The sequence below is a fragment of the Egretta garzetta genome, unplaced genomic scaffold (assembly GCF_000687185.1).
Source record: "Egretta garzetta isolate BGI_Z169 unplaced genomic scaffold, ASM68718v1 scaffold94, whole genome shotgun sequence".
Lineage (NCBI taxonomy): Eukaryota > Metazoa > Chordata > Aves > Pelecaniformes > Ardeidae > Egretta > Egretta garzetta.
In genome coordinates this window covers 3996167-4022827 of record NW_009259683.1, presented here as the reverse complement: position 1 = coordinate 4022827, position 26661 = coordinate 3996167, and the positions used below count along the sequence as shown (strand labels likewise).

Genomic DNA, 26661 nt, shown 5'->3' with positions numbered 1-26661 from the left:
GTGGTATGACAATTTGCTGGCAAGACGTTCACATCCTCAGGGGACAAGTTTATTAGTGTTCAGTGAAGCACTGTCTCAAAATAAAAACCAAAAGGCATTCTAAATGTCCAGCCCTGAACTGGAGTCACTGAAGCGATTTTCTTTGCTGTTCAGAGTCTGTATCTAAGCCACCACCTTCAGGTCCCTTGCCCAGGTGAAAGACTACAAGAGAGATCACACAGCAACCTTGAGGCTTGGTGGAAAAATATCTCAAGAATTCAAAAACTAAGTGAGCATGCTTGCATGTCTGAAAACTTATGCCACAAAAGTCTGCAAATACGCTGAATCAGTTTTGTCTTCAGAACGTGCAATATGGGCTGCCTAGATCTAAAGCAAAGTAATACAAAGATATTGTAACAGCAACATATGATCCAAAATACATACCTGAAAGCAACATGGATCCCCTGGAGGGAGATGCAAAAGACATTCCAGTCAAATTTTAAAAAAAACTATGCCTAGGTAACATATTATATGCGTTTTAACTAAGAATAATGAGAAAGAAACAGGTAAGAGCCACTGAGTAGTGGAAAGATTAATACTGACTAATTTTGAGGTCCAGATTGAAGAAAGAATAAAAAAGTCAAAAGCAAATAGTCTTTGTAGGATAGCTTGCACAGCAGGAAAACCGTAAAGTGGTTCCTAATAACATTCTAGCAAAAGTACATTAGAGGATGTCACAAGTTGCAAAGCCAAGCTCTCACAAGGTAAGAACTTCTAGGATGAAAGTAGTCTACACTACTTAATTCAATCTCTTGCGCAAATATATTACAGTAGGTCAATTAAAGCCACACAAAAATTTTTACATGCAAATTTACTGCACAGGAGACCATTGTTCAGAAATGTTATTTATCCAACAAACTATTTTCTTGTTCAAAACGAGGTCTTGCAACACGGCAAGCATTCTTCAAACCTTGCAGTGGTAACAGATGTTCTTTATTTGCTCCCTAATGCTCATCTATTATGACAAAATGTAACACTGTACATCTGTCTCAAAGGAGAGATTTGATTGCCAGCTGAAATACGATAAATGAATTTTCCGTATCTTTATGAAATGGAGCGGATAAATACACTTAACCTCTGTTCCCCATCCCCCAATGAGAAGAGTTAAAAGAAAAATCTTGGCTTGTGCATTTTGAGACACCTAGACCTGATTTCTCAGAGACGTAGCTGGTGCAGCGCTTCAGATACCACTGTGAATGCTCACACTTGACAAGCCATGAAGTTTTCAAGTCCAGCACTCAGAAATGAAGAAGACTAAATCGGTGAGTACTTTTTGAAGAGTCTGGTTTAAGCAAGTAGCTTAAAACCACAGCTTGCAAGCAGGTTAACACACAGATTAGTGCCCAAGTACAGCACAGCCTTTCAAACTGGACAGCCTTAACAGGCAGACATGGCTTTCTCATTCTGCGATTCATGCTCCTCTTCATTCACAACTGGCACCTGTGCCTCCTGCACAGTACCACCCCGACTCACTCCCAGCGCACCCCTCCTTGTGAAACTCGTGAGGCTGTGCCTCTACAGCAAGGCACGCACGCGTCGTTGGAAGCCCACAGCGCATGAGCACAGCAAGGTTAGACTGATACCTCCTACGCATTCCATAACTTCCGATGCTTTTGATTTTATAACGATTTAATGCGTTATTTTGTGTAAGTAAATCTTGATTTTCATTAAATAAATGTTATCCAAGGCATATCAATGCCTCCCAGTCTTCCTGGGCAGTCTGCAGACACAGCAGCACCCCACAACCTCTCCTCCATGCGACAGCTCAACTTTGGACTATTGGTACAGCCCTAATTCTTAGTTCTTCACTTCCCTCCTTTGTTCTCCAATTTTTCTTACACTTATGCCCAGGCTATGTGCCCCAATAGCATGACTAACCTTTCTTCTCCTGCTGGCACCCCCCCAATCAGGATCTTGTTTCATTAATATCTGAACTAGAATCTTGCTCCTTCCATAAGCCCTTTGCCTGAGAGATTTTCTTCAATCACGGTTCTGGTAACTGGACTCTGTTCCCCCAAAACACTCAGAAGCTTCACTCCCAGAAGCAGCTGACTACATCTTTGCAAAGTTTATAACATGGTTAGGTGGTTTGGGGTTTTGTTTTAATCATTGTGAAAACCCAAACAAAAAGAAATATCCTTGCCAAATCCAAGATCCCTTTTCAGAAGAAAGGGGTCATTATAGACTTTCAGGAGTCACCAGAACTTGATTTTTTTTCGTCACAGGGAAAACCAGCACCTTCTCAGCAACACAGGTGAACTTTCCTGGACAAGTTACCACTATAGCCTATTTTCATAGGAAATATATATAAAAATATAAATAATGTGATATTAATTAAGTGTAAGTATATATATTTATATAGAGACAGTACATATAATATATATAATGAGAAGATTATATCTTGCTAAACTATACCAAATTAAATTGTGCCTGGCAATTTCAGTTGGAAGTCTGGAAGTGACTCCTATAATCTTGAAAGTGACATTTCCTTAAAGCAAAATTTGTTATTAAAGGTTGATGGGGAGGGGTGAGGGTGTGGAAATACCCAGCTTTGCACAGGTAAGGTGTGCCATTAAGCAGACTGAAGATTAAAGTAGCTCTATGGGACTGTCACAAATTTTAATCTTTCTACTTAACCTTAATGCTCCGTATAATTAATTCAGCCTCAAGCTACCTGATGGGTAGATTTGTCCAAGACCAAAGACACTCAATTCAATATCTCAGTCATGAAGCTTTGCTTTTAGGTTTTTGGTTTAGTTTCTTGGCTTTTCTACTTTTTTTTTTTTAATTAAAAAAAAAAAGACAGAAGTATACTGTTTTATAGAACTTGCACTTTATCTTAGTACAAATAAATGGAAAAAAGGTAAGAGATTTTAAATTTTTCAGCTGATCCTAATTGTATTCTGTGCATTTAAGCCAACAGCAAAGGATACTTAAAAATAACATCATCAACTCTGGATGCCATATTCTGTGTTCAACTTTGGTCGTTTTCTTGAAGGCCCATGTCAGAACCAAAGCAATGCTGCTAACATCTGCCTGTAACATATACACTATTACTTCTTTGAACTGAACTACCTAAAGCTGATCAAGCTACAAATAAAAATAACTATAACTGAGAAATCTTTCTACAAAGAAATATTTTAGAGCAGAACTACACAGTATTATAACACTGACAAGCCTGGAACCCAAAATTTCAGTACAAACATCTTTAATTTCTAGTACATTAAATATCTCAATAAAAGCTACACAGACCAAGATGTACATAAATATTTGTTTGGATGTGCATAGAGATATTTTTTTTTTCCATTAACAGGAACGGAACATACCAGATAAAATAAGTAGTTCAATAATTTCTGCATCTCCCAGATAGGCAGCAGCATGTAAAGGGGTCCTTTTCTCATTATCCTGTGGTAAGAGGGGGGAAAAAAGGTTTTATTTAAAATAAAAAAGTATGTTTTAGCATTCTCTATGAGTTATGAAAAAACACTGCATAAAAGTGCATCTTCCAAATATTGTACATTTTATACTTTAGAAAACATAATTAGTCTAAAGACATTAGTCACATTTACTAAGACAAGCATGCTTCTCCCTAAGGAACTCTTAACACCTATATAGTCAACTAGTGTTTTCCTGACACACACAGATTGGCAGATGCTCATCACATCTTCAGATTAACCCAACAGTTAGAAATCACCATTCACTTGTCTCCAGAGACAGGAACTTGATGCTGTCCTACTCAATTAAAAATGGTGTTTCACATTCATATGCAACAATTAGCGAGAAACATTTTCTTTGGAAAGTTTAACGTTAGTTTCAGAAGTAATTTTTTAAATAGAAAACAGAAAAGAAGCTGGAGTGAGTAGGGGCAAAAATACTGAAATCTAGTTTCAACCGTTTTGTTTACTGTAAATAAGCAAAGAGAAGGTAGAGATGCAATTTATTTTGCAGAAAACACCCTGGAGGATGCAAGTAAGACCCGGCACTTTTGATTACTTCAGGCTGATCTAAGGTCCTTTTGAAGGTACAAGTAAGAGAACTTAGCCATATGCAATATATACTGATGAAGATTCACTTTTGAAAGAGTTGGCACAAAATCTTTCTCAACTCTTTCAGAATCAGCGCTAATTTCACTGCACCAGTTTATAGCTTTATCAGAAAAATAACATCACTTTCACATCCCAGTGAGTGATCAAAATGAACAAGAACCAACCAGTTTGCTCTCTGAGGGAAGGCCGCTGAAAAATTAGAAGAGAGATGGATCATCTTCAGTCAGCATCCCAATTCTGGCCTAAACTCTGCTTAGATGTCTAGATCTTTTTAGTAGAGTTTCAAATGCACTGGCGGTAACGGATCAAGATTATAAGCAGCAAGAAATTTTAAGTCACAAGACATTTCTATTACTTCTCCTATGGTGTCACTGCTATGGTAAAATTAACGCACATTTTAATTGACGTTTTATTGCAAAAAGCATTCCTTATAAAATAACCTTACTCAGTGAATCACTACTTGAGAGCTAAAGTTCACGACAGGAGAGATCTGATAGCAAAACTAGAGCCGACACCCAAGAAGTCAATTCTAAAACATAACAGACAATTTCAGAACTTACTACACTCAACCCTCCCCCCCCTCCAAGACAACACCACACACACGCCCCAAACAACCTACTCCCTGTTTAGTCCTTGCTCGGAAAAAGTCTTAGGTTGCACAGTCACTATCTTATCAACGTTTCCTAAGGGAATTTTTGGAATTACACACAAGTAATTCCAAATTGAGCAGTGCAAACCTGACACTGATGTGCCCTGAGTAAGGAATCAACGCTGCTTACTTATCACTAACGCCATGTCATGCCTTATAGCGCCAATGACTTCCAGCATGTCGCCGTTGCAGATTACGTATTTATGGCAAAGATGACAGCCCCTGGCACCAAGGTGTCCCTGGCACCTTTTTTTCATCAAGGGGAACAAAACCCAAACCAACCCAGAGAGACAGGAAGCACAAGGGAGAAAGTAATACGTGTATTAAACTTGCTTCCCCAGCCCAAAGGCAGTAAAGACCAGTCAGCAATGACAATCAGTTTTCATTCCTCTAGTCGGGGGGAATGGAGCTACTACAGCTATCTAGTATTTTGCAACTCCATTTAAGCCTTTTTGATAATGCTAAAAAGCCTATAATTTACTGATCAAGGAACACAGAAAAATCGGTATGATATTATACTATCTGCAATTTCATGGTAGAATTAGAGAAAATAAGATGGGCCATGAGTACATCCTTTTGTAGAGTCAGTATTCACTCAGGAACACAAGCAAAAACTGCATTCCCCACTTAAAGGGCAAAACTCATGACTATCAAAATTTTCATCACATTTGTTGTGGTGTTGGTTTGTTTGGTTTGGCTTTGGCTTGGTTTTTTGCTTGTTTTTTTTTAACAGCTCAGTGACAGAAGTCATGCAAGCAGCCAATCTGATAAAACCAATCAAATATCTTCCCGTGAAATGGTGGAGAGAAGGGAGCTTCTTGTCCAGAGAAATGCTGATCACCACCAAACCCTGAATATATTTTCCCAAAACATCCATGGTCCAAAATTCTGATAAACTTTAGCCAGGCTTCTCCAAAAATCCAACCTCTACTAATGGAAACTGTTGAGCATCCTGAAACCACCAAGCTACAAACAAGAAAGCAGCTCGAACACAAGCAACATTTCCACTCCAGCCCTCCTATGTTTCCAAGATGTATGGTTCAAAGTCATGCAAATATTTCAGTTCTGCTGCTCTTAAACTGACAGCCTGAAAATACTGAAAGCCCAGCTCCCAGTTGTGCAGCAGGGAGCACAAACTGGGAGGGTACGTATGCAGGAGGCTGGTGGACACTTCCCAGCTCTACAGCACGAGGGCAGCCCTGCTGGGACGCTCATGTAGTCTTCTGGGTCACCTCCAGCGCTTGGTATTTCAACAAACCCAAGCCCCAGGGTCTCTATCAACCACAAGTATTCTGCATGCTGAGGGTGCTTTGACAGAAGCCCTGACTTTTTTTTCCCCCCTAGTTTCATAGCTGGCACTTTTTGATGCTTCAAAACAATTTATTTTATTTTTTTATTTAACTTCTCTGTGAGAAAGTTCTTGGTTTCCTGTATCATAGAATCATAGAATGTTTTGGCTTGGAAGGGACCCCTAGAGGCCATCTAGTCCAACCCCCCCGCAGGAGCAGGGACACCGCTAACTAGATCAGGTTGCTCAGAGCCCCGTCCAACCTGGCCTTGAATGCTTCCAGGGATGGGGCCTCCACTACCTCTCTGGGCAACCTGTTCCAGTGTTTCACCACCCTCATTGTAAATAATTTCTTCCTTATATCCAGTCTAAACCTACCCTGGTTTAGTTTAAAACCATTACGCCTTGTCCTGTCACAGTATGAGAACCTGTTTTTCAGAACTTCTCACAAAAGCAGAAATGCTGCATTCAGCAAGCCCTCATCAGTATGCAGAGGTCTAAGCTTCCATTAAAAGAAAATTCTAATCTTGTTCCATCTGAAGTCTTACATTTTATTGGCGAACTTTAATAAATGAAATCTAAGTAAAATGAAAGAGAATTCTGTATTTTAAGTGCTACTGAAGTACTGCTATACAGATCAACTACTTTTTATTTAAAAAAAAGGTAATCATTTGATGAACAGATTTTATTTGCAAATACAAACTACTGCATATAAAGCATTACAGTAAATAACACTAACGAAGCTTTCGCTTTTAACAAGTAACTTTGGAAGCAGACATCTTGCAGCACAGATATACTAATATAAATATTGGCCATAGTGTTCCTTTAATTTCATAAACTTAAATGAAGAAACATTTCAAGAGAGAAGGGGGTTTGTACATAAAAGTCACTGTATACAGAGTGCAAAATTTAACACTGCTGGGACTACTGAATTCCAAATATCACTGTATTACTGCAGTATTTGACAACACAAAAAAGCAAGTATTGTGCCATCTTCATTTTCCAATTCCAAAATCTGCAAGGCAAACAGGACTGTTACAACTCTAAATCAGCTGTACTGTTAGTAAGGAAACACATCACAGTACCTGCAGTAGGCAGGTTTTACATCGTGGAAAGGGAATGTTGGCATTCCAGTAGAAACAACAAAGAAATCTCTATTCCTAATAAGAAACCCCAAAGTTTAATTCCAGACATTGGTCAACACTGTCAACAAACTAAAAAGAATGAAGAGGGCTCGGTTCTTACAGAATCACTTTTCAGAATGACAGCTCTGTGCCACAAAACCCCCGACATCACATTTATATGAGCCTTTGGATTGCATTTCGTAAGAAACATAATCCTGCCACTCACAGTGCTTCCATTTCCCAAGTTTTCCAAACATTTCACCTACACAGGAGTTTCTATAAGGATTACAACATGATAAATGCATAGGAGAAGGCCTTATGACGCCGTTAAAATCGAATTTGGAATACAGTGGCAGGGACAGTGGTGCTATGAGCTTCTTCTTAACTCCCCTAACCCAGAACAAGGGCCACGCCACCTTTGTTCCATTTAATCTAAAAAATAGGCTTTAACTGTTTTGCTGGTTATTTCACAGATCAAAACTTCTGCAATGGCTAATTTAAATGTGCAGCACTCAAACCTACCTCTTTAAAGTTGTAAGTTTCCTTTGAGATATAACAATTTATTCCTGGTTTGGGTTCTCCCTCAGCAATTGATTTAGAATAGCTACGGAGAGTTTTAACGAGCTAGATGCCTTAAAGGCAGATCTCTTATCCCATACGTATCCAGTGAGACGGCTGTAACCTGACTATGGCTTCCCCAAGAGTATATTAGAACATAACTTCAATTTGCCCTTCAAATAGTTCAGTATCTACTGATCCAAAATCTTTGAATTAAAGTATTTTTCAGAGAAGCATGAATGCAACTTCCCCCTTCATAAAAACTCCTCTTTATCCTATCTGCTCTTCAAAACCAAATTTTGCAGTAACACTTTGAAATGCTCTCATTATTTTGTGATCACACTTTGAAAATATCATTTAATAGGTGTTTTCTGCTGTATCACTTGTCAGCTGTCTGCTTCAATACCATCTGTTCCTGGCAGACATCAACCTTAAACACACAATCATAAATCTTGAAAGAGTTTCAGTTCCAACATACCCTGTAATAGCTTTATTAAACATTCCTTGTAAGTGAAACTACTTTTAAATATAACACTTAGTATATCTTTCACTTAGGCTAGAGAGATAGGACTATTCAACCAGCATGATTTGTAACGCCTGGATTCATAGAAAAGGTATAAGACCAGGATTACAAAATATTTCTAATTCTTTGACAGTGTCCAATATCACAGAGGTCTCTATCCATGTGAAGTCTTAGAGCTACACTTGAACACTGAATTTTATATTTGCAGATTTTGCTACAGTTTTTAGAATTATGATATTGTAACGCAGAATAACTGTCCACTCTAAATAAGGTTTTTGTTCTTCCACACAAAAAAGAACACATTTAAATGTTTGGCTTTTACATTCCAACTTTAAACTTCACAAAAGTTTAGTTTCGGTATGTAATTCTATAATTGAGGCCACTACCTCTTTGGAAGGATGTCCAACCACAAAGTGGTACCTTAAAAGCACATAACTTAACTAGAACTTGAAAATTAGTTCTATTATTGTCAACTGAAAGTACAAGAAAAAGATTAAGTATTAGGCTTTCAAAACCTGTAAATTGACAAATCAATTTTGTATCCCTATCTTGAGAGTTTTTTGCTCAGAACTTCACATTGTCAAAAAATTAACAGATTCTAACTAATTTTGGCTAGCATCATTTTTAGAAGCAGACCTCTATTTTCTCACCATATTACAAATTTAACATGCAGCTCCAATATAGCAAGCAAGCCTAACATGCTACAATAATGGTCTTCTGCATGCTTAAAAACAGGAGGAAAGCATGCCATTAACCACAAAAATAATACATATTACATGGTCAACCACAAAGTACCCTTTGAAGCTGGCTGAAATGACTAATTTGTTACGCCGACTCCATTAAATTTCTTGAACTAATGCTCATGCTACTATTTGCATAAACACTTGTACTGCACTTGAAAGAAACATTTTTTTGTAAGCCCAGTATTAAACTTTGACTAGTAAGACTCTATCGCTACATATCATATTTCAGGCCGTATCCTTTTCATGCCATCTGTTAGGACAGAGCAAAACTAGACTTTCAAGGAATCACAAAAAAACTGAGGAGGAATCTTTGCCCTCCTCTTGCTCGTTATGACAGCAGGAACCAGTGACTGTAGAGACTTTGTCTTGTAGGAGAAAAAAAAAGTGTCTTCAGCAGCAAGGGTCACTTCAGCTGTAATCTGCCAAACCCCAGCATTGTTTCTAGTTGAGATCTTCAGTACCAATTTAATATTGCATACTCTTTGACTTGATTGTAGAGGATGATGATAATAACAACAACAACAACAACAACAATAGTCACATTGTGGATTAAACCACTAAATCATTTGCTTTTGAGTGCCACTGTAGCTTATGAAGACCTCAAAAAAATTAGATGGCAGTGGTAGGCATACAGTAGAAAATAAAAGGTAAGTCAGAAGAGAACTACAAAGCAACCTGGAAAAAGGTCACAAAAGCACCATTTTAGGAAAGACCAAGAGTTTATACAAATGTATAAATATCATGCTAAGCATGCATGTTCCTTGAGAGAGCAAACTCACAATTTTCTGAGTTACGACAAGAAAAAAAAAGAAACAAATCCCATAACAAGGTAATTTTCAGTGGATCTACACTGATGCACAAAGCAACCAGCAAGCACATTACCTTTAGGATGTTAGAAGAAAAGATCATTAACTACATAATTGCAAAGGAGACACTACTGCTCCTCTCCAACATTTGATTTTCCACACCAAAATAAAATGCTCAGCAACTGCAAATGGACAAACCACCACAGAGCTGTTCAGGCTTTGCATATGGACATATTTCAGGAATGGGACAGAAGTTTAACTTTAGTCTGGGTGAACGGGCAAAAGACGGACGAACTCATGTTGAGTGGCATTAAAAACTACAGAAATGGACAGTCTGACCTCCTCTGATTTTGTCACCAGCAACAGTGATATAAGGCTAAGAAATTTGGCTATAAAAAAACTTTTGAGCTATATCCACATTTCCACCATGAGAAATGAACGAGTAAGAAAAACACTGGTCAGGACACCTCCTTCCCTGGGACAATAAGGTATCTGCCACGGTGAGAGTTTTAGGGGGAAAAAAAAAAAAAAAAGAGTACCACAGGCACATCCCAAACTGGAGTTTCAGAGTCCATAGCAATGGTGACCAACTGTAACGCACTGAATAACAGAACGGCTGTCCCTTCCTTTTCTGCCTGTTGGAACATCCCAGGCAATCATGGTTCTCCCCTAACACAAAACTTGGAGTCTATCTAAGTCTTACAGAAAACTAGCAGGTCAAACATTTGAGTTTTACCTTTACTTAGAGAAGGGCAGACCACCACTGCCTGTTGCATACCATTCCACACTGCAAGGACACAAAAATAAATGGGAATCCCCAACCAAGGAGAAGGGATGAATTCACATTGCATGGCTTTGCTGTCTGGACATACTTTGCAATCCCAAAAGCATCCTTGTTTAACCTGATGTCTCCGGACATTTTTAAAATGGAACTTCTGTGATTGAATTTTAAGTTAAAGTTCACAGAACAGCACTAAAATCCACGGAAAATAATTTACTTCCAATTCATCTAATAATTATTTGATTCTACTTAAATAACAGAACTAAAACTGATAAAAAACTCTATCCTCACTGAACCATTGCACAGAATTCATACACAAAATAAAATCTTATAAATAAAAAGCGTATGAAAGCCTGCTTCCTTTCTAAAATGCCTGAACAGTAAGAGCAAACTGGTAGGAATCATCAAAAATAAGTTTGCCCAGAAAAGCCATCAAGCATTCATCTATATTATAGTGACATATTATATTGGAATATTCACTTATATTCAACCACCTCTTCCAAAAAATTCATTTTTAAAAACAAATAAGATAGCTCAGTTGTATCTTTCCAGTATTTTTGTTTTTAAGTTAACACCTGGAAATATCTTTAATAAAAATTGCACAAGAGTTCAAGTTACGTGAGCAAACAGCAGATGCCAGAGTACTCTTGTCCAAAAGGCAATCTGGTCTTCAATACTGGCACTCAGTAGAACAACTTGACAGGAAGGGAGTGGGAGAAAATCTGCTGGTTTAACTATTATTGAATCCCAAACTTTAATGTCCATAGCAACTTCAGGAAGTGTAACTTTGAATGCAAGTTGGTACTACACTACAAAAAAGACTGGCAAAAAAGGAAACTGAAGTTCAGAACAAATCATGTTGTTAAACAACACTACTCTGGGCATCTTTGCATAAAATTAACTCTTCAAATGCTAGCTGTCTTCTGCCACAAGCATTAGGTACAAAACACCATTCAGGTGTAATTGAAGCCCTGTCCACTTAAAACAGTGGCACTAAAAGACAGACACACAAAAATAAAAAACAGCAAGTCACATTTAGCGCAAGGAACAGCTATTGAGCTTCAACTCCACCTATGATTGTGATTACTGGACCCCACAGCCAGCTACACTCTCAATCAGGGAACAAGAATAAAAATATCTCATTTGAAGATGTACACTCAAAAAAATACAAGCTATTTTGATGTGGTTAAAATGTTTAAAGAGTGAGATTCAGTTCATGAGCATGCCTTGTTTTCAAGAAGGCCTTTTTGAAATACTGCATCTTCAGAAATACACTGTTTTTACCGAGAAAACAGACAAAATTTTGTAGAACACAGAGTGTTTCTTTTTTCATGTGGTTGCTGGTTTGTCATCGGTTTGTCTGCCAATGACAAGAGAGAATGAAGCTAAATTTCCCACTTTTGTTAGAAGTTGTGTTAGAAGTTATGTTACTCCTAACAGTAAAAAATTATCAGTAACAGTGTATATGAGGACACGAAGGGCTGAGGGATTCTGCAGACACTGCATCCTTATCTCTCACAACTAAAGAGGTATACAGCAAGAAAACTTTTTGACTTGTAGTCAAGTATTTCAAGAGAAGTCTTTTGAAACAACCAAACATCTGTGTATTTTTCCATTTCCAAGTAATTCACCTCAAAACCATCTCTCTTCAATTTTTGGTTTTTTGTAAGCACTAAGTCAGGGAAATGCACATCTTCTCATACCCTTTAACCTTTATGTTCTATGAAGGGTTTATAATGTTGATGTCACTGTTATAAATCTCGCTGGTCAGGTTTTCAAACTCATGTAGAGAACAAGCAGAGCTTGTAAGAAAAGCTGAACCTAGGTCTTTATTCTATAAAAATGTCTACATAACTTCTTCTGCCCAAATGATAGAGGCTATGATTCCTTGTGAGGGAACTCAAGCATTCATTTGGGTATCGGGTAAGGACCTGAATAACTGAGTAGGTTTTGCGAGCTGCTCCCTTTCAGTGGAAGTCCCAACATCAAGAATTTGGTCCCATTTATCACTAATAAAGGCTACTGAATTCTTGCCCAAAACATGGAACAAATAAAGAGCTATTCTCTATCCTTTGATAAGAGAAACTTGATCTCACAGTACAGCTGAGACATTTTGGATGGATTTTCCTTCCTTTAACTCAGGAATTAAAGCAGAGCAACTTTCAGGGCCAAGGCTATTTGTTAATATACTAGATCATTGGGGGTGGGGAGGAGATGGAACACGGACAGGACAACAAAAAACCCCAACATTAAAGTTAATAAAATACCCAGCCACAAACCTCTATAGCATTCAAAACTACGCTATATTTAAAAAAACCCAGATACTATAGTATCTTCTTAAAAAAAGCTTTCCCTTGCCTTTACGCTTCCCGAATACCACGTATATGATTTGTAAACATTTACCTGGTACGTATGGCAGAAATACCCCCCAGCTTTTAATTGGAATACAGTTGCTGGTAAGGAAAATGCTAAACAACTCTCAAACTATTTTTGAAAAAAAATAAAGCATTATGTGAAAACAACAGACTTTCCTTAATGAGAGTACAGTGACGTGGAGCACATTACGTAAACCGGCCCGCGCTCGAGGAGCGGGCTGAATGAGGGACAGTGACCGCCTCGCCTTACTCTGTCCTCTATCTGTAATATTTGAGGACACAAATAAGAAAATATGCCAAGAGAGGAGACAGTACAATACAGGCTCTGTTTATGCTCCAGTGAAAGATCACACCACACTAGGTAAGGTATGCACATCTCCATCCCAGTTTAAATCCACCGCATTACGTTCGGGCCAATGACACTTTTGTTCAGAAAAGCTGAGGTTTCTGCCTTTTTCACTGCAAAGGCTAGCGCTAGAATGAAAACCCTAGACATGCCTGATGTAAATCAGGTATTCCTCTCACTAACTGCACTGTCTTGGTGACAGGAAAAGATGCGGTTTTCAGGTTGTGTATTTGATGTTAGCACCTCTTCTTGGAGCGGGCTGTAACATTTTGATTGTGCACATTAAGCTAAATAGCTTTGTAAAGTCAAGTCAACTAGCTGCAGCATGCCAAAGTCCGTCTGGTAAGCTCCCTCTGCACTATTCCAGACACCTGACTCAAAGTAGGGAGTAACACGATCTATGCTAATACAGAGACAAAATTGTTAGGCAAAAAAAATAAAAAAATAAATAAAAAAAAATAATCCAACAGAATGTGTCTATTCTGAAGAATGAAAAAAAACCCTCCACCCAACATTCTGTGTCTGGAACAGAAAACCAAAGACTCTACATTGATCACAAAAGAAACCCAAGAGAAAGCCTCTGCTAGCAAGGATCAAAACCCCTCCAAAAGTGCTAGTAACCTTAGGATCTAAGCATTTTATTTGCACTATTCCTTAGGCTAAGTGGATAGGGGATAAGCTTAGAAGATAACCATCATTATAGGAAGAGCTAGCAGTGACTGAAGCAAGACATTTGCACTTCTTTGAGACAATAAGCATCATGTAATTTATAGAAGTTAACATAATTACATATATACATATGTATATAATGAGTATTTCATGCAAATAAAAACCAAAATGCAATTAATGGTCAGGAAGGATGATAATGAAGTAGGACTTTAACAAAGACTGAGAAGAGAACAGAATTCCACTAATTTTGGAGACAGGCCTGAGAAAATTCCCCTCAAAATTCTTATTTCAGACAGACATTGTATCTGAACTTTTGGGGCATACTCTTCAGCAAGGACTCAGAGGTCCCTCACCACAAATGGAACTTGCAGTTCATTTGTCCTCAGACCTGACACCAGTATGAGCCTTTCCAGGCCCTACAGCCTGGAACCTCCAACAGTCCACAAGAGCCCTCCTCCTTGGGCATTTCTGGCATAGCCCTCCCTACAATATGTAGCAAACAAACGAGAAACATGTTCTTTTCCCAGTTTTTGATATATATCCATCCTTTATTAGAGTAGATATAAGGAACTTAAAGGTGTATCTACCTTGTGTAGAGCCTGTGTACAAGGGCCAAATTGTACGAAGGAAACGATGGTGCATTAGATATTCCACAGTATATATGTAAGATAGCTTTAACCACTTGCAAAAAAGACAAAATTGTCTTGTTCAAAGGCATGTTGCATACGCATAGAGTTTTCACCCAGGAAGTTACTGCAAATAATCAGTAAATTCAAATCCTATCTTGCTATCACCAGCAATGCATTCTTGAAGGACTGTGTCAATGTTGGAAGTTAATGCACATTAAGTCTACTGAGCTTCTTCCTTCTCTCTGCTCTTTCAGTGGGGATGTTCTGTTCTCAAATACCAATCCTTTGCGTGACAGGCACAGCAACTGCCAGGAGAAACCCCAGTAAGCTCTAACTATTCAAGAGCTTGCCTCTAGCTTCTTTTGCAAAAGCAGCAGGACACACAGAACTCCAGTTACACTTCGAAGGTTACAATCTTAAGTAATAATCACTAAATGTAATGTGGCAAATAAGACAAGAACTACAAAATCATCATCACTAAGAATCACACTGGAGACTAACACACAAAATTCTTGAAACAGATTTAAATTTCATGTAATTATTCATGGTTCTCTACTTCAGTGCTAATTTTTCAATGTTAAAGAAGTAACAATGACCGAAAGAAAACTTGTCTGTCAAACCCCCAATTACTGTTAAACAAATCCAGTGTACAGCCAAGACAGTAAAAACACTGCTATGCAGACATCCAAGCTTGTTTGCCCAGTTTAGCAAACAGAATATCCATCTTAGCATAGTGCTAGGAGGACAGATTAGCCTGAGTAGCACATCACACTAATATTAATTCATACCAAGTCTCTAAAGAGTATTTCTCATTACCTGTACAAGGCAGCACCATGCCACGTAAGCATGGTCTTTTCAGAGTCCTACCCTTTGCGATGGTAACTTTGGGAGCTACTGTCCACAGATTCCACTGCACCAAGTAGTAATTTGCTGATGTTAGATTATCCCATAACTCTGGGTGAAGGTTTGTTTGTATCACTTCAATGAGAGCGATAACTCAGTACATCTGAAAATATCATTTGCACAGGCTAAATGCAGTGTTACCAACATGAAGCAAGGAATTATTGCTCTTTGGACTGGCAAGATGCTCTCATTAAGAGTTTTGATTCTGAAGAAAAATGCCTAATTATACAGATTTGTATTTAAAACATTCCGTTTCTACACCAGAAGAGGAACTCAACACCATTTGGACGCACTTTACATTGAGGCTGAAAAATGTGATTCACTCTCTAAACCACTAAAAAGGAAGTAAGATATTTGACTATTCATTACAGATGACATACTTGAAAAACATTCCATACTAATGAACAGGAAATCCACAAGTTTATTAAAGTTAAGTAACAGTAAATAGCTGTTATATTATGAATGTAATTCTCCTTTGAGTAGCTGGTGGATATATTACAATATACAACTTCCAGCAACTTTCCACAAGACTCGGAAGAATTAGGTCTCCAAAGTTCTCCATTTCTGGAATTAGTCAACCTTCAGATCCATGGAGCAAACTGTCTCATATCACATCCTTTAGAAGTGGAAGAAGCTTTCCTATAGGAGAAGCTTCCCTGCATTCCCTGCAGCAACATTTCTTCTTATCCCTTCAGACACACAACATGAATATTCACGTTTTTAAGAACTGACTTAATTCTTTACCAAAATAACCCCTGGACATTCCCATATGGTAGTGCTAAACTTTATCTACTCCCTTAAAAACACATTAAAACTTGAGCATGTTTAGCGGCAAGATGTTTTACCAGCTAACTTTGTATCTTGTTACTAAAACCCCACAAACATTTACCTGTGCTATTCACATAATGACCTTCTAAAAACCAACTCCCAGATTTTCTTGCACGCAAGATACATTAAAACTGATGCATGGCTGCAAGTTCTGATCACGCAGAACCTGCTCCTGTCTGCAAAGGACCACAAACACTCTCCCAATAAATAGGATTCCTCATAGGATTTTCCTGCTATTCTTCAGATGCAAAGAAATTTCAATGAAGTGAACACTTCATAAGTCTCATGACTCATCATTTCATGAGGCTGGTCACACAGGAAATGGGGGTTCCTGTTTGTGGTGGAAACATTTAGGAAGTTTAGTACAGAGACTATCTAGAAGTAGAACGCAATACGTGAGCATGCACATCTGACAAAACTCCAAGCAAAAGTTTAAGGAGAAAGAAACATCTTGCTCTCGTTCTACAGCTGTATTTTATTTATAGTCCATGGGCAAACAGGATGGAGAAGATGAGTGCTAACATTAGTCTCTGAGATTATACACTATTTTCTTCTCTCCCGTACATATGAAAAATGTATTTACATATACTTCATGCCAAGTGAAAACATACCAAATTAAAGAAAGCCATTAACTATTTAAAATGCCTCTCATTACAAGAGCGCTCTCAATTCTTATTAGAGAATGGTTCTGAGTAATAGATAGGTGTAATTATCGTTATTTAGATGGATAACAAAAATCCTTCAATAAACAGTTAGCAGTGGAAGTGTCTGAAGGCTCACCCAGCTTGTTTTGTGATTTATGCCCATCCCGACTTCACCTGCTCTCTGCGAGGTCTCGCTGCTCCCCAGTTGCCCCATACAAGATTTCTCAGACTCTTTGCTCCAGCACCTAAAGCTGGGTTGCAGGCAGAGGCTGCCAGGCAGGAGCTGCTGCAGTGAGTCAAGGCCTGTGTTTCTCAGCAGTGTTTTTTTACTGGAAGGATTCTCATTATTAGTATTTGTTTATACAGGAATATTTTATTTCCTCTCCGACCTCCTACAGTTATTTCAAAGGTCTGTTCACACTGTCAATTCGTTATACGCTTACTGTCATTAACATTAGGTAAGCCACTATATTTTTTTAAATATATATACAAACACATTTTATAGAGAACTTATATGTGTATATATATAAGCACACACACATACATAGGTGTCCTTTCAATATACAGCTCTTATTTGCAGGAAAACTGACAGCAGGTCACTGTGTTTAATAATCCAAAGGATGAAACTGAATTAAAACATCTAGTACCAAACCCGTTAGTTAGTTATAAATCATCCTATGTTCTCATCGTATTGAGAAGTCTTTCAAACTCACAAATACCTGTAAGTTTATCCCCCAAATCTGCTACACTCTAAAATGGAAATAAAAACAGATTAAAAATAATGGTCAACCAAGCAGAAACCTTTCTAGTGGGAAAAAACAAACCAAAAACAACTCCAAAGTTGAACAGAATTTTAAATAGATAAATAATCTGGAAAATTAGCAAGCAGTTTTAAAACAATTTTTCTCTCTAGATCTGATTGATAAAACCTGAAGCTATAATCTTAAGAATCACACTAGGTATACCTAGCACGTTATAGAAGATGGGAAACTAAAATTTGTCCTCATTCTAAATCTCTCAGAAAAAAAGAAGTGTTCGCAATAGGGGAAAACATGCAAGTACTTCTATATGCTTTATTAATAGATCAAAAGTCACCATTTTTCACTAAATATTTCTTTGCTGTGATTAGAGACTCAAGATATTACAACATTTTTGGAGAGAAGGCCTTAAATTTAAGACTGTTTTTAGCAGGTCTAAATTGTGCACTCCTCCAAGATATTATTACAGCTACACATTTACACTGTCAGTCCAGATAGTTCAAGTGACAATAATTACAATGTCTTTATTAAATGCTTGTCTGCAACTGGAAATTAGCAAAAGATCCAATTTAAAAAAAAAGTGACTGTTGCTTTTAAAGAAAAATGTGTGCTGGACTGAAACTTTCTAGCAATGGCCACTACTAAGAAAGGAAAAGTTCTATTATCTAGTCCTACCTATTAAGATCAGAACTAAAAAAATAAATAAATCGTGCTCTTCAGAATATTTTACTATTTTCCGAATGTCTTTCTAATTCCTCCCTCACATTCAAAACAGCAAACCAGAAGTTAAGAGCGCTGCCTGCACAGCCTGTCCTGCCAGGGAATACAGCAAGATGCTGCTCACGGTACCAAATACGTTAGTGCAAGTTCTTGTTGCCAACTCCAGCTGCCAACAACAAAGTCCTTCACGCAAATGGTCTACGTTGCCTGAAGGAACCTGACAAAATAGTTACCAACACCAGGTCCGACACATGCCTGAGACACACAGACTAGTTAGCAAACCCGTAATTTCTCACCTCTTCAGAAACACAGCTTGAAGAGTTAAAAACTACGCACAATTCCCGCTTAGCCGTTGCTACATTATGCTAGCTTTTAACTACTATTTATTCTCACCAGTTTAGATACAAGAGCCACACGGTAGCTTTGCTCTGATTGCCAGAAGCTTTATCCTAGGAACAAGAGGTGTTACAGGTGAATTGGCCTGGAAGATGATTTCCCTGCAAGCCTACTCCAGGTGGAGCAAATCACAAACCATTACGAAACTGCACAACACTTTTCTGATCAATGCTCACAGTATTCCTGAAGCAGAAAGGAGTAAGACTTGGACACACCTGCCTTCCCATCGCTTTTATCTGGCCCATGCAAATCTCTGTGCAAAACTGTCAAAGCTTTGCCCACTGGTTTTGTTTTTATTTCCACTCCCTGTTAAAACCAGCCTGAATTTACATTTGTATTTGTATGCATGCACACTTTTTATCAAGAAAAAAAAAAATCCACATTAGTCACTGGTAAAATAATTGGCTACAGAAAGAGATTAACATAAAGGTAAAAAAATTCCTAAAGATTATTTTTACCTCATTAGACATTATGGCTTTTTGTTTGTTTTTAAGGAAGGCCTTATTTACTTATGTAAGCTTCTTTACATTGAGAGATATTTCAATGTAATCACATTAAAAATTCTTTTAATGTAGGAAATAGGTACAGAATTTATTTGTACTATCAGAACACTGAACTCCACTAAATTTTGTAGAATGTTCCATATTTCAGCCGAGTAATTCAGGTTTCCCTGTTCTACATGGCACTTGCAAGTCTGCTTAAAAAAAAAAAAAACAGGTACCCCACAGTTCAACCCACAAAGTTAGGTATAAAGATGAAAGCCAGGAGACCATACATTCATTACCCATTTTTTTCTATTTAACCTCTTTTAGGACCTTGCTGACCAATACCAGCACCACAAAGAATCTTTTCTTGGTTTTTAAACTGTGCTTTCATTTTCATAATTAATTCCTAAATTACTAGGATATTTCAGACCCTCAATCTAATTCTCCTGGTACCCAGACCCAAGGCTGTATGAGACGTCCTAGACTTGTTACTAGACTAACAAACCAATTTTCCTCCTCTTTCAGTCTATGCAGTGACCTGCAGAGTAATATAAATACAAAATTTAACAGATAATCAAATAAGGTATCATATCTTATCCTAGAATGACATCCGGCAACATTCTCCTAGTATGCAAATAACACAAACAAGGAGTTATGCAAACCCACACTTGGCAGGACTGGGAAGGGAGCCCACATCTCTACTGCAACAGTCATCCACGCAGCAACTTTATTGCTCAAAATAACGAGGTCAGATACATACACTTAGCCCTCCTATTTGTACCTAGCACTTTGGTGCTACTGGATCATATCCCTTGCCAGTCCCAGGAACAACGCTTGGGATTTACGGGCTATCATTGGGTTTGTTTGGTTCTGTGGTTTTGTTTTGTTTTCTTTCTTCCCAAATAGTAGCACAGGTGAGCTTTTAGTTTATTTTTGGTTACTTACTACAAAAAACAGCCATTAAATTAAGAGCTGGGCTAGATAGCCAATAGTCTAGTATCTGTATGCTTTCTATAAATCACACAGATAACCTTGATTGCTGCAGTTCTCAGTGCAATATGTGGAATTTAATTTTCCCATCTTACATTTTGTGTTGGAAACCCCCCCACACCAACTCACACAGAAAACAGCTTTAAAATACATTTCACAGTTTAAGTCGATTTTAACCTCACAAAGCACAATGAGTAGTAAGATACAGGTGCTTCATCTTTAAATCACTTATCACATATATCAATACCACTATTTTAAATAGAAGCAGTGAGCACTTCTGAACATTGGGAAAGATCTGCGTGATTTTGTGATTCCTCCAAAAAGAGCACTTGTTTGGCTTTAGCATGAGAAGAGCAAGGGGCACACTGACACCAGTTCCAAAGAGGATCGGATGTTCATCCCCTCAGCTAAGATCAAGTGCAATCGGGTTATAAAAACTGCATATTGGGTTACGTGCAGTATCATTTTTCATGGCAAGAAATATTACCCTAATAGGTCTAGGAGGCGGAAAAATTGTTCTGATTTTGAACAGTCATTTCAGTAGTTAGATCTGCAGCCTTTATATAATTTTTGACAGTGAGCTGGTATTCCCTCCACAAAATTATATTCTTACATAGCTGAGATGAAATATATTCCATTTTCATGATCTTTTAAACTGAACACAGATCATAAAAGTTTTGGTTACAAACAGAAATGGCATAGTTTGCAATAGTAATAGGCCTCCAAATCTTAAAAAACAAACAAACAAATCCTGATTTATAAAAGGCAATGCTGAAATCATTTAGTAAGCTAAAACTGGTGAAAAGTACACAAAATTCAAACTACTCTGATCAGCAAGAACAGGAAGTGTGGAGGTTCCCCATTAACTAATAAAGAGAGATTAAATGTGTCAGTTATCACACAAGATTTTCCTTACTGCCAAGCTTCAAAAGCTCAGATCGTACCAAGAAATAATAATGATTTTTTAACATGCATAGATACACACACACACACATATATAGGCAAATACTGAGCAGAGCAAGAGCCATGTGTATAACAAACTGTATCAAGCTAGACATAAGCGATATGTGTGATTTAAGCCTGATTCATGAGAGCAGCAGCTACAGTTTCTCAAGCTTTCTTGGGAAATGGGAGAAGCAACCCCTTCCCCTCCCTTTTTTCCATTAATTGGAGCCTCAGGAGAGTTCACCTTCCAAACAATTCATTTGATCAAAGTTCCTATAAACCAGCGTTGTCTATAAAAAAGCTGCACACTTCCACCTTGCAGAGGAGGTAAGCCTTTTTGAACCACAGTTTAAGCAGCTAGGGACACACTCAATTTGCTCTTTCTTCACAAAAGATTACAACAGCAGAGCGGAATACAATACATGCTTTCTAAATCTAGACTGAGGCTGTGACTCGAGAAGGCTGGTGTGGCATGAACAGAGAACAACCTCTTTCCTGAAAAAGCCCATTTGCTATCAGTACCTCATCTTACAGTCACACACAGTAACTCACATTATGAAAGGCCACCCATCTCAGAATCTTTCTAAATATAACACTATGGGAAAAGACATCATCTGTTTTAGGAGTAACGCTCTAATACAGCCCAGCCTGGGTGCAATCTTTAGATATTGCCATAACATCAAACAGTTACCACAGCCTAGAGTCAGGAAGCCAAATACAGCGACTCAACTCCCTTAGCTTTAAAAGAGTATTAAGCCAATTTTGCTTAAAGACAATGTACGCCAAAAGTAAAAAAGTAAATGAAGCTAGATGAAAACAGAAGGAAAACACCGCCCACATTTCATCAAGACAGTAACAACTTTCCTAGATGATTGTCATTGTCACGACAAAGACCTACAACAGCTCTATCTTCAGTTCACTTCTGGGCAAAATTGATTTGCAGAACCTTGCTAGGTCTCCAGTTACGGAGTCCAACCCATGCTCAGGGGATGGGAGGAAGGAAGGAATCTCAACTATTGGAATACAAACTGCAAGATGATTAGTTGCTCTTGAGAGGGGGAAATGACTCTGCAGAGGCATTGGAGGGAATGACTCTGGAATTCAAACAACTGTACTGAAGCACTTGGGATAGCGAAGTGGAAAAAATCCAATATATACACTGGTCTAATACAATCCACAACAGTCAAAACAGTTTATCACAATCCTTCTCTTTATTAGGAAATACACATAATCACTTCATTTTCTTCACTTTTTCCCTCCCCTTCTGGCCACACCAATTTATAGCACATAATTAAGGGGACAACTTTGGATCTAGACTATGTAGGGGTATATTATCTCCAGTCAAGCACATACAGCAAAGAGAAACCCAATGAAAAGAACACCACACACACAGACTAAGAAAAAAACACTAGGCAGTTTACTTCATTTCTACCAAGCAATGGGAGAATTTACATGCTCATTTAGTCCCAACAAGTGTTTTAAGGTGTATTTATGTGAATGTAATATTAAATACTGTAGTAGGACTAGGAATGCCATGGTAGGAAGGAGTGGTCATGTGTGATAAGCATCTGCCTATGCTGAAGAAGGTGGCTATGAAAAAATAGCATACTGGTTCTTGACGGGTTCTAAGCACACCTTGGGTGTGTTACTAGCCTAATATGCACACATGTTCTGTTAAAGCGAGATGTATCCACCAAAATAAATAAATAAATAAATAGATGTAAAGAAGTAAAAATCTCCAGATTTTGAATATTCTACCTACAGTATTTTTCTTTGCTGTAACCACCTGGCTGTCTGAAGTAACCCTCTTCAAAGACATCAAACAATTACATGTTTTCCTGTTTGAACACATCTGCTGAATTCATATTTATGGGCAACTGTTTGACAAAACTTGAGATAGAACAAAACCCAAGCCCAAACCACTACCACAGACATACTGAAACCTAACAGTGAGTGGCTTTTGTAATAGAGAATCAAAAAAGCAGAAAGATACTAACCTAACTTTGTTTAAAGGCACTGTAGCTATGAATGATAAACCTGACTTACATGTGGAGGAATATAAATGAAACAATACAGACTAAATCACGTTTTAGAAATAAAAAAATGGCAACGTGGCCAGAGCACACATATGAAGAGACTGGAACGATACAGAGCTAATGCTCTCATAACTAAACAGAAGATTAAGTCTTTTGATATTATATAATCCATCATACAGTCTTGCTTAAGAACACGCAAAAATACTGAAAAATGAGAAAAAAAAATTTCAACCTTACCAAGCAAAACTTTAAATTTGACAGCAAGTTTATTTATACAGTCTTGTTCAAGCTCTTCAAGACAATGGAGGGCTCCCTCATACTTCAGCTGGCATTGGTCAGATATAAGCTCTGCAGAATGCTTTTAAATGTCAGAACACCCATACCAAACTATGTATTTCCTTTTGGTTTACATCTCTCAAAAAGAAAGTGTAAACCATTATCATGACTACTATGTATACAGCATCTAGATGTTGGCCTCTGCTTTTTAGCATCACTCTTGTTCTGATGCATTTGGAGGAGAAACAGCTACACACATTCCCATAGTGTTAAACCCTAAATGGTTTATGCCAGTCTTCTTTAATAATCAAAGCAATTTCTAATCAATGGAAAGAGTTTATGGTATATCATCTTGTATAGCGTCAAGCATGCGTATCAGAATTTTAATAGAAAGTAAATACAGTAACTGCATGCTGTTGAAATCTTGAATTTCAACACAAAGTGAATTTCACCCAATGGAACAAACTCAATTTCACTTCAGTACAATTTTTAAGTCTGCAGTGTTTGGTTTTGCAGCACTGCAAATAGGACATATAAACACAATTTCTCATTTTTACTTACTAATATAATCATTATGCTTCCCTTTTTAAAACCTGCTATTAGAACTACCACTGAAACCCCAGACTATTTTCTTGTAATTGTCTAATGTATACTATATGCTGTATTTAATTTAAAAAGAATCAAAGTCTACATAGCATCACACTTAACCAGTCTAACTTTTTAGAAAGTCTGATGCAACTGTATAAACAAACTTTTCAGTTACACAAGCAGTGCAGCACTAACATTTGAAAGGAATACAGAATTAGGTCTTTACTATGAACACAGATCTACAAAGCCAAACTTAATACTGGGAAGGAGAAGTATATGCATGGGCTTTACTTTGCCTATTACATGAAAGCAATAAAATGTACAGCTCATGAATTAGCAAAATTTGAAAATGATTAGTACAGCAGAAAGCTGTATCAAAACAAAATTAAAATGTATTCAAAGCTAACGATGTTTGTTTTTTACCTGAAAATTAACATCTTCTTTCTTAAATATCAGTGCTCGAACTTCATCAGGATCTCCATTAAATATAGCTTGAACCAACGGTGGCTGAAATGAAGAAAAAACCCACATCTTAGAATATAACCCCATTTCAGTTTTTAGTGATACACATATGGCTTTTTGATATAAAACACAAACAGATGATGGTGACAAAATAGAACATCCCAGGCAGCGAAATAAAGAAACCAGCAACAGTATGTAGAACTGAAGAAATTCCAAGTTTAAAAACCTCAAACAAACATACCCTAAGTCAATAAAATATAATAATAAAAAAAAAGGCCCAGAAGACTAGCTTGTAACAGCTGAAAGAAGAACTCCTCAAAATAAAATTAGGGCTGTTGTGACGTGCTGCAAATTCTATACAATATAAGCAAACAAACCCCATTAGCAAGTGACTAAAGTTACTATAAGTTTTTCACCTGTTTAGATAGAGTGGGAAAGGAAAGTGCATCAGATAAGTATGGTAACAAATTCACACTCACACACATCTATTACTAAATATAGCAGGATTTCTTAGTAAGTAAGAAAAGCTGCTGAGCTAGCAAGATTTAAGTCAGTCTTGACAAAATAAAATAATTCAAGCAATAAAAGCAGTGCCTAGTGTTGATCATGTCCAGAAAGTGGTAACTCAAACCTAACAGTTACATCAAGACTATGACTTATGCTGTTTTTTATTTTAGCTTAGAATTGCCCTCACTTGATGTACACTACATACTCAAACACAGCATATTATTGCAATACAATGATTACATCAGTTTCTAAAGTGGTACTGCATAAATGGACCATTGAAGAATGAGGACTGGAACAGGGAAAAACCATTTACTTCAAATACAGTTTACCAAGCCCTCTAAAAACCCTCTGCTATTATACAAGAGTTGAAATATGTTATTGCTGCACCATAAACAGGTTACATGAAAAAGAAAGAGCCCTTGCAAATATTAGTTCTACAACTACGTTTCAGCTTTTTCCCCCTCTTTAGTACAGGCAGCTTTTACCACCTTGTCCAGTTTCAACATCATGCGTGTTCATGTTAATGTTAGGAAAATTACTACTCGTATTTGCGACAGTATTATAAGCAGGAAAGATGCCAACAAACAACATGCCTTACCAGCACATTTCCAGAGGGCGATGGACGTAAAGATACATTTTCCTGAGGTAATTTGGAAATAAATGTGGGAGAATCATCTTCCACCTCCTCCAAAACAACAATACAGACTCGACTCATTCGATCCGTTTGAGGAAGCAAAAGCAAACAAAAAAACACCAACAAGAGTATTTGGGGAACCAGACCACAGGTATCGCAATGGGGACCATAGAAGGAATACTTTCACCTGTTTTACATGCCCTCACAAACTTGCCAGTGCTACTGCTGGTGCATTAGCATTTAAAAAAGGACATTCCAATCCCCCCTTACACTTCATTTTTCAGATTTAAACACCCTGAGATGTTCAAGATGATGCTGAAAAAAAAAAAAAGTTGTTCTTTTTAAAATAAAATTTCCCTCTAGGCATTGAAACCACAATAATGAAACCACGGAACAGCTGATAAAAATATCCCAAGATCCAATTCCATTCGAACAGCGCTCACTGCCGCACACAGCTGTCCTTTCAAGCAAATTTGTCTTTGCTAATGTCACAACTTCCACAGCGTCCTTCTACCCCCACAGTGAAATCATTGTTGCAGAAGACAGGACACCGTCCTGTTGAGAACAGAACAAGGGACAATTGCCCCGAGAGAGATGGCCGGAGCTATACCCGCTCCTGCAAGGTCAGTTTTAAATCATCCGTCGCAGGCTTTCTGGTGACTGAAAATAAACGCGCCTTCTGATCATCCTGTCATTCTACGGCTTCCTTTCTCAATGTCAAAAACAGTCCAGCCAGAAAAACACATCTCATTTCCAGCAGTTATTCAGGACCTGCTTAGAGGAAAAGAATTCTTTCCCATGCAAGAAAAATATCTGCAACGTACAGCACGGCTGCAGTACATTTACATGCGATGAGTCAGACCACAGGGACAATGAACTCCTTGAATAATATTGCCGGTTGAATCCAGCCTCC

At 37.7% G+C, this 26661-nt stretch overlaps 1 protein-coding gene across 2 annotated transcripts in view; it reads right to left on the bottom strand.

The window, feature by feature from the left end:
- ANKRD28 (ankyrin repeat domain 28) overlaps nucleotides 1-26028 on the bottom strand; it is a 79233-nt gene extending 53205 nt beyond the window's left edge. For both annotated transcript variants that reach the window (XM_009638644.2, XM_035894053.1), the window contains exons 1-3: nucleotides 25713-26028; nucleotides 24569-24652; nucleotides 3366-3444 (exon numbers count right to left, since the gene is read on the bottom strand). In XM_009638644.2, coding sequence (XP_009636939.1) covers nucleotides 3366-3444; nucleotides 24569-24652; nucleotides 25713-25829 — 280 coding nt within the window. In that variant the 5' untranslated portion in view covers nucleotides 25830-26028. The remainder of the gene's footprint in view (nucleotides 1-3365; nucleotides 3445-24568; nucleotides 24653-25712) is intronic.
- Nucleotides 26029-26661: the final 633 nt, after the last annotated feature.